Source organism: Penicillium griseofulvum (genome assembly GCF_001561935.1).
Source record: "Penicillium griseofulvum strain PG3 chromosome Unknown contig_79, whole genome shotgun sequence".
Taxonomy (NCBI): Eukaryota; Fungi; Ascomycota; class Eurotiomycetes; order Eurotiales; family Aspergillaceae; genus Penicillium; species Penicillium griseofulvum.
The window spans coordinates 2,096,558-2,115,173 of record NW_024467420.1 but is presented as its reverse complement, the minus strand read 5'-3'; the positions used below and the strand labels follow the sequence as shown (position 1 = coordinate 2,115,173).

The 18,616-nt window shown below is 46.6% G+C and overlaps 6 protein-coding genes across 6 annotated transcripts; 4 read left to right on the top strand and 2 right to left on the bottom strand.

The window, feature by feature from the left end:
- Positions 1–192: 192 nt before the first annotated feature.
- PGRI_006890 (ubiquitin-60S ribosomal protein L40) lies at positions 193–3,873 on the bottom strand (the record flags this gene model as incomplete). The annotated part of the gene is made up of 12 exons (XM_040788402.1): positions 193–279; positions 392–502; positions 712–892; positions 1,000–1,036; positions 1,093–1,145; positions 1,593–2,613; positions 2,662–2,800; positions 2,863–2,968; positions 3,040–3,293; positions 3,348–3,457; positions 3,510–3,600; positions 3,673–3,873. 12 exons carry the CDS (start codon positions 3,871–3,873, stop codon positions 193–195), a joined length of 2,391 nt encoding a protein of 796 aa, XP_040652174.1.
- A 512-nt stretch (positions 3,874–4,385) lies between these two features.
- PGRI_006880 (Eukaryotic translation initiation factor eIF-5A) lies at positions 4,386–5,145 on the bottom strand (the record flags this gene model as incomplete). The annotated part of the gene is made up of 4 exons (XM_040788401.1): positions 4,386–4,456; positions 4,512–4,644; positions 4,697–4,963; positions 5,131–5,145. The coding sequence occupies 4 exons, from the start codon at positions 5,143–5,145 to the stop codon at positions 4,386–4,388; spliced, it is 486 nt and encodes a 161-aa protein (XP_040652173.1).
- A 334-nt stretch (positions 5,146–5,479) lies between these two features.
- Positions 5,480–7,710, top strand: PGRI_006870 (putative GARP complex subunit (Sac2); the record flags this gene model as incomplete). Its single annotated transcript, XM_040788400.1, has 5 exons — positions 5,480–6,358; positions 6,409–6,703; positions 6,751–7,535; positions 7,585–7,620; positions 7,672–7,710. 5 exons carry the CDS (start codon positions 5,480–5,482, stop codon positions 7,708–7,710), a joined length of 2,034 nt encoding a protein of 677 aa, XP_040652172.1.
- Positions 7,711–9,501: 1,791 nt separating this feature from the next.
- On the top strand, positions 9,502–10,771 carry PGRI_006860 (zinc-dependent alcohol dehydrogenase family protein; the record flags this gene model as incomplete). The annotated part of the gene is made up of 5 exons (XM_040788399.1): positions 9,502–9,609; positions 9,668–9,736; positions 9,793–10,009; positions 10,068–10,526; positions 10,578–10,771. 5 exons carry the CDS (start codon positions 9,502–9,504, stop codon positions 10,769–10,771), a joined length of 1,047 nt encoding a protein of 348 aa, XP_040652171.1.
- Positions 10,772–11,086: 315 nt separating this feature from the next.
- On the top strand, positions 11,087–12,755 carry PGRI_006850 (Beta-lactamase-related protein; the record flags this gene model as incomplete). The annotated part of the gene is made up of 2 exons (XM_040788398.1): positions 11,087–11,454; positions 11,510–12,755. 2 exons carry the CDS (start codon positions 11,087–11,089, stop codon positions 12,753–12,755), a joined length of 1,614 nt encoding a protein of 537 aa, XP_040652170.1.
- Positions 12,756–13,155: 400 nt separating this feature from the next.
- PGRI_006840 (uncharacterized protein) lies at positions 13,156–14,051 on the top strand (the record flags this gene model as incomplete). Its single annotated transcript, XM_040788397.1, has 2 exons — positions 13,156–13,520; positions 13,610–14,051. The coding sequence occupies 2 exons, from the start codon at positions 13,156–13,158 to the stop codon at positions 14,049–14,051; spliced, it is 807 nt and encodes a 268-aa protein (XP_040652169.1).
- Between the last annotated feature and the right edge of the window lie 4,565 nt (positions 14,052–18,616).

The following is an 18,616-nucleotide window of genomic DNA, read 5'->3' as shown; positions in this document are numbered from 1 at the left end:
ACACATTTCATTTCATGGAGTGCAACTTGGTCGTCGAGAGGAGCCAACTAGAAAAAGTATGACTGTGGCTGCATTGATTTTATCATCATATCTAACGCCATTTGTAATCCTCTTGATGTAGAAGTCCAGCCAATCCCCATCTCTGGAATCTGCACCACAACACACCGAGCACAAGACCGAGGAGCGAGTCGTTTACTTGAGCTTCTTCTTGGGGCGGAGCTGGTTGGTGTGTCCGCACTTCTTCTTGCGGCAGTTGGTGGCACGGGGAGGGAGACGAGCCTGTAAAAGGTCCGAGTTAGTACATGCGTTGACGTAATTGATGGCCTTGCCACGAAAGGCGGTTTCATGACGAGTTTCGGGCGCAGACGGAGAGAAGGCGGGGTAAACGTACGTAGCACTTGCGGCAGATGGCCTTGTCGCAGTTGAACTTGGAGGCAAGGGCCTTGAGGGAAGGCTCAATGATACCACCACGGAGACGCAGGACAAGGTGAAGGGTGGACTCCTATAACGAGTTGATATCGCATGTTAGCGAATGTTCCACCATTTCGCAGACCATAGACCATAAAGTGAAGCGATGATTCCTCCTCTTGCGTATCCGGGGTGGGCAGAGTCATCTCTGGACAAAGAGCAAGTTGAGATCCGATCCACCCGAGATACCATAACGCCCCCACTTTTGGTGTAAAATCACATAGGTTGAATTCCGGTTCATACCTTCTGGATGTTGTAGTCGCTCAGGGTGCGGCCATCCTCGAGCTGCTTGCCGGCGAAGATCAGGCGCTGCTGGTCAGGGGGAATACCCTCCTTATCCTGGATCTTGGTCTTGACATTGTCGATGGTGTCGCTCGACTCGACATCGAGGGTAATGGTCTTACCCGTCAGGGTCTTGACGAAACTATATCGCACGATATTAGTCCATATTCATATTCCTCCATGGGCTTGGGTCGTATCGGCGATCGGATTGTGGTTCGCGGTGACATTCGAGGGTTTAGAGAGACCTACATCTGCACTGGAACGGCGCGGAAAAAGACGATGTTAGCTCACTGAGTCCATAGCGATGCATAGATGCTGTTTCATGGGGTATATGGAACGTACTGGTTGCGAGTTTTCGTTGTTGTCGGCTGTCGGTCGCTGTGTTCCAGGCGGAGCTGTCGATTGTCAATTTGAGGATTTCGCTCGCTTAGCAAAGGTGGACCGATCGGGGTACCCTAAGCCCTAGTTACTATCCATTTTCGTTGTATATTATGTAAGCAACCCCAGTCGTCCCGGCCAATGATAACTTGGCACCGCATCTACATACGTCAGGTATACTCCGTAGCCCTGGGTTCTACTAAAAATAAATGCTGCTTTCTACTTTCAATGGTATTTCTTGATCATTTGAATACAATAAATCTCGATTATCAGCTCGGCTGAAATACAAATACCCCGAGAAAACACTAAAATAGTGCACAGCAACCTTGGTAAATCAAATAATTGAGCTATGTAAAGATCAAAGGTTGTACAAATATGAACGCCAGATACATGATTCCAAAGCCCCAACGCCATGCATATGATACAGCAGACTTCTCCATTTTTTCGACCTCTAGATGGTCGACCACATCTTTGAATTGGACATGAAATCATCATCGTCCATATCTTCATACTCTGCCGCGGACATATCTGCTTCAAAATCCTCTACTCCATACGTGTGGTCAGCATCGCTGTCGTCAGTGTCCATTCCTTTTGTTCCCAGACTAGCGAAGTATTCTCTGTTCTGTCGCTCTTCTTCTTTCTGTGCGATCTTGGACTCGATAACTGTGACAGCACGGACAAGAGTTTTTAATGGGACTGCAGCCAGCTGGGCTGCCACCTCGTAAAGAGTCCGTGCGGGGCCACTGAGATGTGATTCCCATCGATACCGGTGATACCACTCGCCGGGACGCCTGTGATCGTCATCTTCGTCAGGGATGACCCTCCTGACTCTAAGGACTTGCATGACCGTTTGTAGCAAATTGTCGAGCTTTTCCCCAGTACTTTCGGGAGGAGCATGAACAGGAGCATCATTGGGAGCACCAGGGGTTTCATGATCTTCATGAAGAACAGGAGCAAGAGCAGGGACAGGGATAGGAGCAGATGGAGGGGCCGAGGCAGAAGTAGAGAGTGATCCCGGGGCAGCGGTGGAGGTTGGTTGGATATCCTGCTCTTCTCGGCAGATGGGAAACATTTCGGCGATGTGACTGGGGGCTTTGGAAGTATCTAGCCAACTGCTTTCGTACCAGTCCATGTAATCGTCTAATTGGGCAGGTGTCATGTCCAACACATCTTGGTCTGTGATCTGAACGGCGGTCTTTTTTCCAATTTTGCCCCCAAATTGGTGATCTTGATCCAATGTTCTCTGGGCACTTGCCCATAGGTCCCAGTCCATAATCTGCGTAGCGGGCTCTCTATCTGTGGTGGGGTATCTTTTCAAACCATCGAGTGGGAAAAGTAGTTTCGTAGAAATGATGATTAATGCCATCAATTGCAAGTCGGGAAGGTGATGTTGTCTTTTTCGGGCATCGTATGAACCTGCTGTTGGATACTTGAATGTGAAGCCTAGCATCTCTTGTAAGACCCTAGTTGCATCATATATCTCAACTAAAACTTGTTAGCTAAGACCAACTGGAAAGAAACTGACTCTCATACTTGGTAAAGCTAATCTTTTAAGGAGCCGGAAAAGAACCATGGGCGTATTCAATGCGGGAAGTTCCAATTCGAACCGGCTCTGATAGAATAGCACTATTGCCAGGACACTGCGGTGGAACCGTTGAGCATCAGGGATCGTCTTTGTTGAAATTAGTCAAGAGCAATCCAAAAAAGGATTTCCCGGGTCAAATCACCACTCACATTGGCTTCAAGGACTGCAGTCAGTTCTGGCGGAAGCCTATCTCTCATTTCCCGAGGGACAGTTGCCAGGACCCGGGCGTAAGGGATCTTCTGGCGCATTATCATACTATAAGATGTGAGTATTACTCATCCCAGAAGCAAACAACTGAGCTTGTCTAGAGGGGACTATATACATACTCGTGAAAATCAACGACACAGACAGGGAGCCGCATCAAAAACGCTGCGAGATAACATGTTGCAACGGTATCAATCAGACGAGGCCATTCGAGATACCTGGAGTTTGGTTTAAATCCCATGTCATGAGATTCATCTCCTGCGGGCTGTGAGCTAAACAGCTCAGTTTCGGTGTCAACATCGTCATCTTCAGTAGCTTCAGTGATTCTCGTTTCAAAATCCTGCAGACGAAGAGCCCAGAGATCGCGAACAATAAGCTAATGAATAATGAGCTTTTATTCTTGAACACACGAAGCAACATATGCACATACCTCAAGTTCCTCTGGGAAACCATGTTCATGAACCAAGACATCACATTGTTTCCAAAGGATAAGCTGGTATGTTTGCAAGAAAAGCGTGTAGGCCGGACGGCCACGAAGTGCTATTGATAAAAGTCAGAAACGAGATCGATATTTAAACTGCTAATTACATACTCTTGCTTCCCTTCTCCCTGATTTCTCTCTTCAGGCGATGTGTTTTGCCTAGATTTCCAAAATCGTCGGCATCTTCTGCAATTTGGACACCCTAACTAGATTAGCTGTGTACTTGACATAGGATACAAGAAAGCCGATGGACGTCATACCTCCTGCAAATGACCGCGTCGACAATACCAAAGTCCATTATCGAGATAGTATCGGGTCTCACGGCAACCTTCTTGACCGCAGACCCCTCGGGTAACGTATTCCATCCCCAAGGGATTTGTTCATGCTTGGTTTGATAAAGAAGGGTTGGTATACCGAGATAGCGGGACTTTTTTTCTGCCTCAAAAATCCTACCGCCGATTTTGTCGCTCCACATGTCCCGCAATACGCGCACTGTGATTGATGGACCATCTGAGACGATAGAACTGTTATGTTGTATGTACTTTTTTCCAATGTACTCTATTGATTAGTGTTTACTAGGATTTATTTTTACAAGGATTTGCTTACTGGGGTTACATGCATACTTTTTTGTACTAGGATTTAGTTTAGCTCTAAATCCATTCATCTACCTTCTAGTCTACCTTATAATCTACCTGATAATTTACTAGAACCATCAATAGTCAAGCAAGATTGAGTATTTATTCATCACACTATCATGAGATGCTGAGACTCAGAACTGTTCGGACAACACATATCATGCCAACCAAAGCAATTCTCGGTCCAGCCCACATCCAAGGTTATGTGGGGGACAGATCTTGAAGCAACGGGCATAATCGTTCAAAGAATCGTATCCTCCTTTGAACCATGAAAGATAAAATTTTGGGGGGGCTTTGAGCCCTCGTGGAACATAAAGGTTGGCATAACAGGTAATAAATCCAGGTATTAAATTTAACCAGACTTGGGAGCCTCCTTGCACTCCATAGCGGCCTCCTCGCCCATGGAAGTCAGGACGACGATGTCTAATAACATATCAGTAAAGATTCATTAGATAATTTTGGTATGGTTGTAACTTACTGCAGTCCTTCTCCTCGGTAAGGAACATCTGGTTGATCTTCTCACCAACCTCGTTGTCGGGAACCTTGACATCCTCCTTGGTGTCACCGGAGTCGGTCATGAGGGACATGAAGCCATCCTCAGTGATGTCGAGCTAATATTGGTCAGTCAAAGAATCCAAGTTTCATGAAATTAGGACAACTCACGAGCTGGTACTCCTTGCGAACAACGTGGGGAACGTCCATGTTGTGGGTGGAGGGGGAGAGATCCTCAAGCTTCTTGCCGGTGAAGATATCGGTGGCGATCAAGTGAACCTTGGCGTGACCGTGCTTTCCAGTCTTGGAGGTAGACATGTCAATGATCTTGCAGGGGCGGTTCTTGATCACAACGTGACCGCTCTTGCGCAGAGCAGAGCACTGCATGGGGTAGGTGAGCGAAGCTCCGGCATCAGCCGAATCGAAAGTGACATCGTGCTGCATCGAAACATGTTAGCAAGCGCTTTAAAAAAACAATATGGCGGGGTTAAGAGTCCAGCATGGCCTCGTGCCCTCGAGAAGAAGAGGGGGAGCCGCATGCGGGGCTGTGAGAGAATTTCTCATAGCCATTGGGGAATCTCGAATTTGTAAAAGAAAATACATACCTCCTCGGCAGACATGGTGAAAAGATTTGGAGGGGTTGAAAGAGGGGAGTTTTTCAAGGAATTTGGGGAGGGGAAAAATGAAGAGAAGAGGAGAGAGAAAATCAAACGACTAAAATCTATCGTGGGCGGCGACGCTGTGGCGGGGTCGCTTACTGGATGATGATTGGTTGACGAGGGTAGTCCACCTTGTTGGGTTTAGTGTATATAGGAGGAGTGTCCGAGTGTCCTAAAACAACCTAACGACTACAACTGTTCTATACAATCCTTTTCTACTTGGATTTGATTTTCCAAGTATAACTCTTAATTCCTTTTTTGTTCTGAATTCCCATGCCGTTCATCCTTTTCCATAATGTGGCGCGACCGCATTTCAGTCCAGTCAACTCCCTCTGGAGCCAATAGTCGCAATCTTTCTCCTCTACCGCGACGATCATCCTCCCAGCTATCTCCAAGTCCCTACAATACTCGCCCTAGTATAACATCTAGAACTTCATCAACTTCTCTACTCGTGACCCCCAACGACTCTACAACCTCTCTTCCAGGAACTGCACGGGCGAGCAATGGCTCTCCTTTAAAGCAAACAAGTATTCAACGACCTCGACCAGCCAATGTCCCCGATCCGCTGGAAGTCTTGAATGAAATTATTGGGAAGGAAACCCAAACAGATAAACATGTGCCTCAACTATCGTCGGTACCGGAACGACCCGCGCAATTGGTGGAGGCTATCCGTTTCGACGGGCTGAGTCTCGAGGAGTTTGTGGAAAAGGAGGACTTAACACCAAAGAAAAAGACCCGCGAATGTGATGTAAATGCGCAGACTGTTCAGCAATTTGAGCAAGAACGAGATAAGTTCCAAGAGTTACACACATCGATTACTGGATGTGATGAGGTGTCCAAGTCAGTCGAGCTGTACTTGAATGACTTCCAGAATGAACTGGGTGCTGTATCTGCGGAGATCGAAACTTTGCAATCTCGCTCAACGCAATTGAACGCGATGCTAGAGAACAGACGCAACGTGGAACGGTTGCTAGGACCCGCCGTGGAGGAGATCAGTATTTCCCCTAGGGCTGTGCGGACAATTGTCGAGGGCCCAATTGATGAGAATTGGGTGCGTGCACTGAACGAGATTGATTCTCGAGCTACAAATATCGAAGCCAAGGCCGCCGCTTCCGCCAATGGCTATAAAGCCGTCGAGGATGTACGACCCCTTTTGGCCGATGTGAAGACCAAAGTGAGTATTCTACATTCAGATTATTTAGATCTGTATTGACATCTCTGAAGGCAGTCGAAAGGATCAGAGACTATCTTGTGTCACAGATTCGTGCTATGCGATCGCCAAACATCAACTCTCAGATTATCCAACAGCAGCGACTGGTGAAGTTTAAAGATCTATACAGTTATCTCTCAAAGGCCCACCCAAAGCTGGCAGGAGAGATAGCACAGGCGTATATCAACACCATGCGCTGGTATTACACATCTCATTTCACACGTTACCTTCAGGCACTCGATAAGGTCAAGGTTTATCCTCCTGACCGAAACGAGGTGCTTGGAGGCGATCCATCTACACATCGATCAGGTAAGAGTTATACTTTTCCAATGCTACTTATATACTGATTATTTTAGGGAATATGATTCCTGGCGGCCGAGCTGGCTCTGCCGTACATGACCCTTTCTCACTGGGTAGACGGATTGATGTCCTCCGAACTGGTAATATCCAGGCTCTATCCTCATACGTGGCCGAAGAGGACAATGCCTACCATGGGATCGAAGTTCCGTTCCGAAGCTTCAACCTCGCATTGGTGGACAACGTGTGTGCCGAGTACTCTTTCTTGACTGAGTTTTTCTCCCCAAAGACCTTCCATCAAATTTCTCGGATTGCCGCGGATATATTCCAGCAGGTCTTTGCCCTTGGTCAGGGCCAGACGAAGAAGTTAATCGAGCACACCACAGATTCTCTGGGTGTCCTCATGTGTGTCCGCCTAAACCAACATTCCGCGTTCGAGCTTCAGCGTCGAAAGGTGCCCGTTGCCGACTCTTATGTTAATGGAACCAACATGCAGCTTTGGCCGCGCTTCCAGGTGATTATGGATCACCATGGCGACTCGCTCAAGCGAGTTGGATCCAACACTGGGCGCAGTGCCATCTCCGCCCTTTCGATTGCAGGTGGAGACGATCTGAAGCAGTCTTCGGCACCCCACTTCTTGACTCAAAGATTTGGACAACTTCTTCATGGAATCCTCGTGCTCAGCAGCGATGCTGGTGATGATGAGCCGGTGTCCAACAGTCTGGCCCGGTTGACTGCTGAATTCGACGCTCTTTTGGTAAAATTGAGTCGCAACGGCACAGACGCAAAGCGAAGAGAGCGTTTCCTCTTCAACAATTATTCATTGATTTTAACCATCATTAGCGTATGTTGCTGTCTTTGTGTTCTGGTGAACAAGGGCTAACCGTAAACAGGATACCCAAGGCAAATTAGCAGTTGAACAGAAGCAGGTAAGCATGAGTTGCGTCTATCAGATATCATATGACTAACTTGGCTTGTAGCATTTGGAAGAGATGCTCAAGAATAGCACTAAGCGGTAAAAAGCGATTGCACCGGACAGATGCATATTCCATGTGGAATAAGATGATGCATTTAAATATCCTTTCACATACATATATCTTAATCAACGTGAATACTTATCCTGATACTTACATGGCGCTTGTAATGAACATGTAGAAAGAGGAAGACACCTCAGAAATATATATCCCAACATGCATTCAAAACCTCGAATTGGAAACACTGACTCGAGCTTGTGCTACTTGAAAATACCTAACCTCTGGTGGTGGTAAAGATGTATTTATTAGAGTCCAAATGTATACTTCAAGTATCGGCTTTTGTATAAATTTGCCGTATGTAGCTAGACATAATGTTGATCTTCACTATAATTCTACCCCACATTTTCTCCTCAACAATCGGATATGACCAGGCTCCCTAAATTCATCGCCAAAGCATATCTATAGACGAGGCTATTGCAGCTAGATATTCCTCCCTGAGAATGGCTTGTTCTCCTTATATTACACCTGTTTCATAACCAAAATCATGTATCATATTCGAGTTCATTGAAATATGGTCATTTCGCCCGCCAGTTGGCCGAGCGACTAAAAATATGAAGTAATTGAAGGTACTCCATTTCTTCCTTTGATTTGCCTGCAAATATAAATTCCCCAGCTATTTCATTCTATCGGAAGACCAACTGAAGTATAGGTTAGTAAATCCGTGTTGTACACGCACCTGATTCAAGTCAATCACCGAAGTACTCCGCATGGAATAGAGCCAATCGAGTTCGCAAAGTGCAAATAGACCGCCAAGACAAATAGCGAAGTCCTACAATCCGTCTAAGATGTACTCCGTAGCATCCCCCTCAATCCGGGGTAAAACCCCAGCACAAAGCCAAGAACGTGGCTGCATATCCGGTCGTAACGCCCATGCACCCTCAAGTCACCGATAACATCCCATAACTCGCCGATTGAGCCAGGGCATGTACGATAGAGCCATTCCCCGCTCCTACAGCGGTCGAGATATCTAGCACATGCGTCTCGATTCGTCGATTTGGACGCCTCATTCGATAGATCTCACAGCCCCCGGATTTAACATTAAGCTATCGGTAATATCCCCGCGTAATCTGGTTTCGGTGTTGATTTGGAGTTGCTTCTTTCACTATGGCGGGTGCCGCGGAAAATGGAGCGGTGAGATTGGGGCTGTAAGATTGGGACTTTGTTTTGGTTTTTCGCTTCCGAGGAATTGAGTCAGGTGGGAAGAGACTTTGCTTTTTCGGGTTTGGGTTGTTTGGGATATCGGTGCTGACAGGTACCCGGTGCTTTGGGGAATCTAGATAGTGAGGTAATTGCAAGATGTTCACATCTATTGAGGTGATAATTGCAATAAGAAATGACACATTGAAGAAAAGATCAAGATCAATCTGGATCTATACAAGATCTGGCCGCTGAAATATAGGACAATCTCCTGAGCTCCGCGGGGTTCTCCCGATTGGATCTCACTTGGCGCAAACGTAAACATAAACCGCCATATCTGATGATTGAGAGTCGAAGATGTTATAAATCATATATAGAGATAACGATCTTCCATATTAGTGGAGTCAAATGCAAGAAAATAACGCCGATATCGACCCACATTGAATTGCTGATCTGTATACTTCGTCTGAGGCGTTGAGTATGCGGCATGGGGCGTTGTGACGAGACATGTTGGGACAAGCCCCTCTTTCCTAAGCTATTTATATGATTTGATCATCTTTTTTCACCCCTCTTCCAATTCACAATTTTGGTATCTCACCAATCTTTCCCTTCTCTTCTCCCTAACACACCCCTCCAACCATGGCGGCCCCCATCCCCAAGACCATGCGTGCTCTGCAATACTCAGAGCCCAAGAAGCACAAGATTGTTGAGGTCCCTGTGCCTGAGCTCCGTGAGAACGATGTCCTGGTACGAAGCCGTCCATGAATTTGCATGGAATCTGACTGACCAAGCCCCCAACAACTAGATCAAGGTCAAGGCCTGTGGTGTTTGTGGCACTGATCTGCACATTCACGAGGGTGAATTCATTGCCAAGGTACATCTTCCCACCATACCAAGCACCAATGCATTGATATGCTCACCAGTCCATAGTTCCCTCTGATCCCCGGCCACGAGACCGTCGGCGTAGTCGCCGCCATTGGACCCAAGGTCAAAGACTTTGAGATTGGCGAGCGAGTCGTCGCGGATAACTCCGAGCTATGCGGAACATGCTTCTACTGCCGCCGTGGCGACGAACTGTTCTGTGAGCACTTCGAGGCCCACGGTGTGACGATGAACGGCGGCTTCGCTGAGTACTGCGCCTACCCTGGTAAGTAGAGCATATCAAACGCATACCGAGCTCTCAATTCTGAGTTTGGTTTCTATAGCCGGCAGAGTCTTCAAGATCAAGAACCTTTCCGACATTGACGCGACTCTCCTCGAGCCCGCCTCCTGTGCCGCTCACGGTCTGGACAAGATCGCCCCGAAGATGGGCTCGTCCGTGCTGATCTTCGGTGCTGGTCCTACTGGTCTGGTGTTGGCTCAGATGCTGCGCCAGAACGGTGGTTGCAATGTCGTTGTTGTTGCTCCTGGAGGTCTGAAGATGGATTTGGCTCAGAAGCTTGGTGCTGGTGATAAGTACGTTGAGCTGTCGCGCCAGAGTCCCCAGGCTCAATTCGATGCTCTCAAGGCTGAGAACCCATATGGATTTGATATTGTCGTTGAGGCTACTGGCAGCCAGAAGATTCTTGAGGACTCGATTAACTATGTTCGTCGTGGTGGTAAGCTGGTGGTGTATGGCGTGTATTCGAGTGAGGTTCGGGTCTCGTGGTCGCCGGCTAAGATCTGTAAGTTTCTCTTGTCGCTTTCTGTTGAGTTTTTTGCTGATTTCCTTCCAGTTGGTGATGAGATTACTATTCTCGGCAGTTTCTCTGAGACCTACAAGTTCCCCGCTGCGGTTGACTATCTTGACTCGGGCAAGGTAAAGGTCGACGGCATTGTGAACAAGGTGTACAAGATCGACCAGTGGGAGGAGTGTCTTGAGGCGATGCGCAACAAAACTGCTATCAAGGCTGCCATCGTCTTCGATTAGATCTACACTGTGAATCGCAAAGATACATTTTCATAGAGGTTAATAGAATTGACTCTCTAAATTACGGGACATGTCTTTATGTATGTTTGCCAGTGAGGACCTTGTAGGCCAAAGTACCTCTGGCCCCAACATTGTGAGATACTTGGCATGCACACTAAGCTTCGCAGCTGACCAAGCTATAATCAGGCCCCCGGCCCCCATTCTCATGCTAGGCACCTGTCATTTCAAGGGAAAGGTATTTTCCCGCAAACTGTCTGGAACCTACATGAATAGGCCTATACAGTGGCATTCCATAACACTGGTAATTCGTCAAAGATGGATCTTTTTCACTCGGCAGGGTTTGCGTCATATGTGACAGAGTTGATGAAGCAGCAGCATGTCCCAGGTCTGGCGATTGCAATCATACACAATGATGAAATTGTCTCTGCGGGATATGGATATGCGAGCCTGGATCCCGAAATACCTTGCACAGCAGATACGCTGTTTGACATTGCATCGTCTTCTAAATCACTCACTGCTGCGGCGGTGGGATTGCTAGTCGACGATAATGACATGTTCCCGGATATTCAGTACGATACCGTAATGTCGTCTCTTCTCCCCGAAGACTTTGTCATGTCTGGAGAAGGATACACAGAAGGAGTCACTGTGGAAGACATCTTAAGTCATAGAAGTGGAATGGCTAGGTGGGCTGATATCTTTTTAAATTCCATGAGTTCAAGACTAATGATATTGTGTCAGCCATGACGATTCGTATATGAGTGTGCGAGCGGCAAAGCCAGACAATGCTCGATCCATTACGAGAAACCTCAGGAATCTCCCTGTCGCTGCTCCCATTCGATCAAGGTATATTTACTGCAACATGATGTATACAGTGGCAACCCATCTTGTAGAAGTTAAGAGTGGACAGGATTTTGGTACATTCCTCGAAGAGCGATTTTTCAAGCCTCTGGACATGTCATCAACTACTCTTCAACCCAGCAGCGCACGATCAAAAGGATTTGAATCCCGCATGGCAACGAGCTACACATGGAAAAGAGCCGACTCAACATATCGTGGGTTAGAAAATTCAGACTACCCAGAAGGCCAAGGTGCAGGGTCTATCATTTCGAGTGTGAACGACTTCATCAAATTTGTCAAGGCTTTTATCAATCGCGAAGACCCTATCAATAAAAATGTTTATGAAGGGCTCACTCGCCTGCGAACTTTTGTGAATCCAAACCCAGGAAGACGGAAGCGGCACACCTCACCGGTAGCATACGCTGCTGGCCTGGATATCTACTTTTACAAGGGACATATGGTTGTCGGCCATAATGGATTATTCTCTGGATTCGGAAGTCGCTTCTTCTTTCTCCCTGATTTCGCATTCGGTGCTGTGATTATGGGAAATTCAGATGGGGTAAATGGCATTGCGACGACCCTTGGCCAAAAGTTAATTGACAATCTCCTTGGAGTCACGGACGAAAGACCTCAAGACAGCAAAAGCAAAGCCGCACGACCTGTTGATATTCGCCCCAAAACCGAGGCCGAGCCGAAAGATGCAAATCCAATGAGTAAGAATCAGGAAAAGAAGGAGAAGAAAAAGCAGGAAAAGAAAACCCAAGCGAAGAAAAACCAAGGTATCCAGAAGGGCCAAATGAATGAACAAAGTCCAAAAGGGAATACTCAGCCCCCGGCAATGCCTCTCAGTGCTTACGTTGGCAATTACTGGAATCCTGGGTATCATAACTTACTGGTTCAAATCAGAGATGATGCGCTGTTCGTCGATGCTACAGATCGCTCAATGGGGTTTACCTTGAAATTCGAACATGTGTCCAATGACCGAAAATTCGATGCTCGTCTTACTGATTGGCTCGATGGTAGTGATGACATCGTAAAAGCGGAGTTTGTAATAGAAGATGCCCAAGTTACAAGGTTGGGTCTGCGTTTAGAGGAAATGCTGAAGGAGATGATGTGGTTCGACAAGAAGGATGAAGTTTTTTCTTGACAGTATTCCTCCTGAGCTGGATACATTATGATATATTGCAAAGCTAAGAAGAAAATTGAAATGACAAGTATTTGACCAATTGGCCTGTGTTCAAACTCTCCAAAGTAATCGTTCAGCTTGAAGCTATGTGGTATGTAGTGGCACTGTAAGGCGTTTCTGGCCTCAAAAGCTGTCATTTTTGACAATTCTATAGGCCTTTATATTTTGTAATAATATTTATATGATAACTAGATTTATACTAACAAAATATTGTATAAATGTGCAACTTAAAGAAAAAAATTACTAAATAATGAAAGTCGACCGTAAGAACCGCATACTCCGTCAGCCAAGCCTCACCTCTCCAGGGCTCCTCTCCCGCAAACTCTCCGAGCTCCAACATCCAACCACCACCAAAATCACAATGGTCAAACCTCTAACATTCAAAGGCGACAAGCCAAAGAAGCGCAAGACCCGCACAGCAGACACAGAAGCTCCAACCTCCAAAACGCGCAAAACCGAACCAGAACCCGAAGACAACCCAGAAGACCAAAGCTGGGTCTCCGCCGATCTCCCAAGCGACATCGCCGGCCCAGTAATCCTAGTCCTACCCTCCGACGACCCAACCTGCGTCGCCAGCGATGCCAACGGCCAAGTATTCGCCAGCAAACTCGAGAACCTCGTCGAGGGCGACCCCGCCACGGCAGAGCCACACGATGTGCGACAGGTTTGGATTGCGTCGCGGGTAGCGGGAACGGAGTCATTTAGTTTCAAAGGACACCATGGGAAGTAAGTAAAACTGGTTAATCGCATACTCTTCCCAATTCCCATTCCATTCTGTTGTTTTCCCCCATGGACCCAACTAATAACCTCCCCAGATACCTCTCCTCAGACACACACGGTCTCTTCTCAGCAACCGCATCAGCAGTCAGCCACTACGAATCCTTCTTAGCGATCCCCTCCCCCGAAGTCTCGGGTACATTCTCTCTACAAACACACGGCGGTGACGGCGAGTCCTTCCTCACGATCAAAGAAAACGCCAAAGCTTCTGCCGGCGTTGAGATCCGCGGAGACGCAAATATGATTTCCTTTGAGACGACTGTGCGCGTGCGCATGCAGGCGAAGTTTAAGCCAAAGTTGCGCGCGTCTAAGGAGAGCAAAGCGTACGAGAAGATTAGTAAGAAGGAGCTTGAAGGAATTGTTGGACGGGGATTGAATGATGATGAGGTTAAGAGGCTCAGGAAGGGACGGAGGGAGGGGAATTTCCATGAGATTTTGTTGGATGTTAAGGTTAGCGGAAAGCATGATAAATGGGCTTGAGGTCTGGTAAGTATTTCTCTTTTTCGGTTGGTGGGAGTGGTGCTGATTATCGCAGTGTTTCTATCACGAAAATGAGACTTTGGTTCCTCTGCTACGAGATGTTGTGCTGGCTTGGTAGATGGCCATGATGGCATATAGTCTGATCGCTATGAACTTTCTGATGTTCTCGCTTGTTGTCTGTCATTCTTCCTAGATTCTGGGCGGGAATACATGCGTGAGCTAGTTCGGGGTCCGTCCCGCAAGATTGAGAAACGAACATAGCAGGACGCGCACTCACCTTCTTACTGCGGCAGCCAGCGCAAGCCCGGGAGAGCCACTTGCGCCAAGGGGCCTTATTCGATCCCTCATTCATGGAGAGGGGTTATGGGCGCAGGCGACACGCCATGTAGAGAAACAAGGGGACCGACAGCTCTGTCACAATTCAAAGTTCACCAATATCCTACATATGCTCCGAGGCCTGTTTAGACTCATTTGGATTCCTATATTGAACTACTCTGCATAAGTTAAAGTCAGAGGTTATACTTCTCCACCTTTCTTTGCCGTCCCTATAAAACTGGCACATCTAAACAGAATGATATCTAGAAGACTACTGTAGGGATATCATCCCTGCTGTTTGCTGCACTGTTTGTCAGTTCAGATTGAGAACTTTGTTTGCTTGTTTGATGTTTTATAAGGGTATAAATACCCAGTTTCTTTATATATTATCAATACATCACTCTCTTCCTTCATCTCTCTCTTATAGCATGCTCAATAACTATTAAAGATACCACAGAAAAGACCACCGAAAAGACCTCTGAAGAGACAACTGAAAATACTACTAAAAAGACATCACAAGGGGGTCCTGGGTATCACGAGAATTTATAAATCTATATATAAAATCTATCTTTGACCTTTCTATATACCAAATCCATCTTCATTACTCACTATGGTTTCCAAGACTTGCACTCAGTGTAAGCGCTCCCTTCCCCTAGACCAGTTTCGGTCGAAGACCGGAATGCGAGAAACTAAGATGTGCCAACGCTGTCGAGACACATCCAATCGATCATACGCCAAATCCACAAACTTGCCCGGCAATGTTTTTCTGGAGTCGCTCGACGCCGTTCAACAGCCGCTTTCAGGACCTGTACCCAATGGAATTGAAGCCTTCCAATCGACCAGTTTCACTCGAGGCGCATGGATAGGTCAAGAGTGGAAGAAGAGAAGTGTGTGCAGAGCGTGGGGTAGAGAGAGATCAATTATACTTGCTAGGTTGCTACGCTCAAAGGTCGAGGGTGAGCAATACCGACATATCTCTGACTAGCAGCTCAATAGATATGAGATACTTACTCATCTCTATCTATGCACTGAGACTGGCGTTTAACAAAGTGGATTAAGCTGACGCTCAGCAGTAGAGGCTGGGGGTCCGGGGCTTTCACAACCTCTTGTGATTTCTCTTTGCTTCTGTATACCCAGTGCAGATCGCAGTTTCATTGCTCCCTATCAGCCTTTCTGTCTCCTCTTGGGGGTGATCATCGCATTTATAGTCCCGAATCGACTTTGGTCCACAGTATCTCCTACCAGGGTTCATCATGCCCCGCGACGGGGCTGCTGGTTTCCCCGGGAACAGTTGTAAGAAGTTCGCTGTGCCAATCCTACGCCAGCGGAACTGGTGCATGAGCTGCTTGCACGTCTCTTGTAGTGACTGGCCGAAGCAACTTCCTCCGTATCACAAGGTCTTTGCGGTTCAATAATTCATAGACAATATCAACAGCAGATCCTGTGAAGATTGTGCAGTGAAGAAGAGGCTATGGAAGTCTGTGAGTATTTCCTCTATCTTCGGTGGTGATCCGGTGGGCGTTCATGCTGACTTCGTGGGTCTATCGCTAAAGCCTCCTGGTATATGATCGATACGAAAGTTCGTTATGGCTTTCACTCAACCTACGAGGAGACGATCTTTTTGCGCCATGTGAACGACACCCGGGCTGGATGGCGAATAAATATTCCTAAATCTTCAGTAGGAGCACGACCAACGTCTCGGTCAGGCGATGTTTCTGGCATCTGACCAGGCTCGATGCTTCGGGCCAGCCTGTGAATAAGCCCGCGCCTAGGCATTGACTGATCCGGTATACTTGAGGTCTTCTGTGGTGATGTCTTTACCCGAAATACAGTGACCGCTATCTTAGGAACTATTTTCTTGCGCGAGTTCTTACTTTTGTTGTTTTCTTCTCTTAATCCCTGGTTCTAGTATATTAGAAAAGTTTTGTAAAATATGTCCATTTTACAAGTTAAGCTATTTTTCGCCGTCGACCTATATAACTACTTGACAAGACATATACATAGAATGATATTTGAGAAGACCACTGAAAAGACCACTAAAAAGATACCATAGGGCCCCTTACGCGGCCTAGTATTCTTGTTCTATATAAGTAGAAGTTGATGTAGTTATCGTTTACCCTTACTAATTTAAAGACTGAGGTATCGAGGCATCAATGCATGCGGCTCTTCTCCCTTTCCCCACTCCCCACTCTTCCCTTTCACATCCAATCATCTCCATCAGTTCCCCCAAGCTTATCATTTTCATAGATCGTGACGAGAAGAACATCTTTTCCGAATTTGAAGATGAGGAAAGATAACAACTCGTTACAGAGATCATAAGTCAGGACCCCGACTTAGCGCTCGTACAAATTCTTTCACTCTCTGGTCCTCGGACATTGAGACCCTTCGGGGATTTGCAAGGGTCCTCTTGAAAAGTGATACTGCTTTTAAATGGCGCTACCAAATGATGTCGTCTGTCTCCAATGATGTTCCCGGTATTGGTAAGTGGATTTTTTTTTTAGCCAGAACGGCAAAAGCGAGACGACGTTGTGAAGAGAAAGGCACGCTAATTGAGAACGTGGAGACAAAATAATGCTAACTGGCCCTTTAGTGCCTGGAGCGCGGCAACGCCAAGTTTATCCTGATCAGATGTGACCAGCCCAGGTTTCAGTGTGCCTATATCGTGCCATACAAGCTAAATGGTTCCAGCGCGCTTGAAAATACCTGGAAATGGCTCGAAAGCTTCTGGGGTAACGAAAGATGGACTGATTATATCCCCGCCCTCTCCACGGATACACGAGTCACCCCCGAGAATATGATATATCCCTAGGCGGAAATATATACCTATTCCATTGTGAGACGCTAGGCGTCATTCCCCCCGGATACATTTTCACTATGACGACAACAGACACAGCAACTCATCCACTACCGGGGGAGCTCCTAACAATGCAATGGAATCTGAGTCGAATCGCCGGTATACAAGGGGCCGGTGAAGACGAGGATAGTGACCTCGACTCTGATGGTGATTCTGTCGTTACATCAAGCTCACAATCTCCGATGGAATAAGCGTCCCCATTTCGTTGATTAGCAAGTGCAGTTCAATCGACCATTTCCATGTCGAACAACTATATAGAGTGGCACAGTTAAAAACCTACTCTCACTCGAATCCAAATAGCTGATGTTAAATGCAATTATTGCTATGAAACTTATCCTTAGTATAGCTAAAATCATGGCTGTGCAGACCTGAATTCCATAATCTACATTTCCTAGTCTGCGCTTTTAGATTTCCCCCAAAGGTACATAGAAAGCACACATGTTTGAGACATTCCAAAGCTGTATTCTACGAATGATAATTACTCAGTATAGCCAACGCTGCCAGTAGAACAATAACAAAGTGTAACTAGCAGAAGCAGCAGTCAAAATACAACGCACACGAACAAAGCCCAAGTTATGACCTACGTTGCTGCTAGACTTCGGTTCTCTTGGATGATCAAGCATGGACATTAAAGCCGGGAAGACAAAAGGTGTAGAGATAAGAGAATTAAAATAGCAAAGACATCTCACGCAGGAATCAAACTTTGACCATGTAAAATAGACAAGTGTTCCAATTAGAAAGGAGGTCCCCTTATATGGCAAGTAAAAGGCTTCCTACCTGTCAATCCGCCCTGGTTAGCTGAGGGAATGGGTCATCTGAAGTAGAGGTCCTTGACGCAGGGTACGCCAGTTAGCCTGCAGGAGCCGGAGTGTGCCTGCTAGCGTCCCTACGTACTATTAAGGCTGAAAGACTTACCTATGGAAGTATCCCCACACCCGCACGGTATTGATGACCAGGTCCCTGTTCTGAAGGGGCGGCGGTCCTAAAGGTAAAGGGTTCGTGGGTTGGCACCTCATCTTTTTTTTGATATTTTTTACATCTTTTATATTATTCTCTTCGCCAGACTCTCTGTATACAACTTGTAAATGTTGAGACAAAAACATCACAATTTGTGTACAATGTAAATGTTAAATAAAAATAAGGCACAATATAATCTCAGATTCAACTTAACTTCAATTAACACGAACAACGCACACATCCATTTGTAGATAGAGATAGTCTGGTTATGGAAGACATAATTCGTCACGCAGAAGCAGATCTATGGCGAGAAGGGGCGGTAACGACAGAATGGGGATGTCCAGCAGAGTAGCAAGCTTTGGGTATGAATTCTAACAACAGTAGTACAGAAGAACAAGACCTCGATACCTCGGGCAAAAGAGAGGAACGGGGACACAAA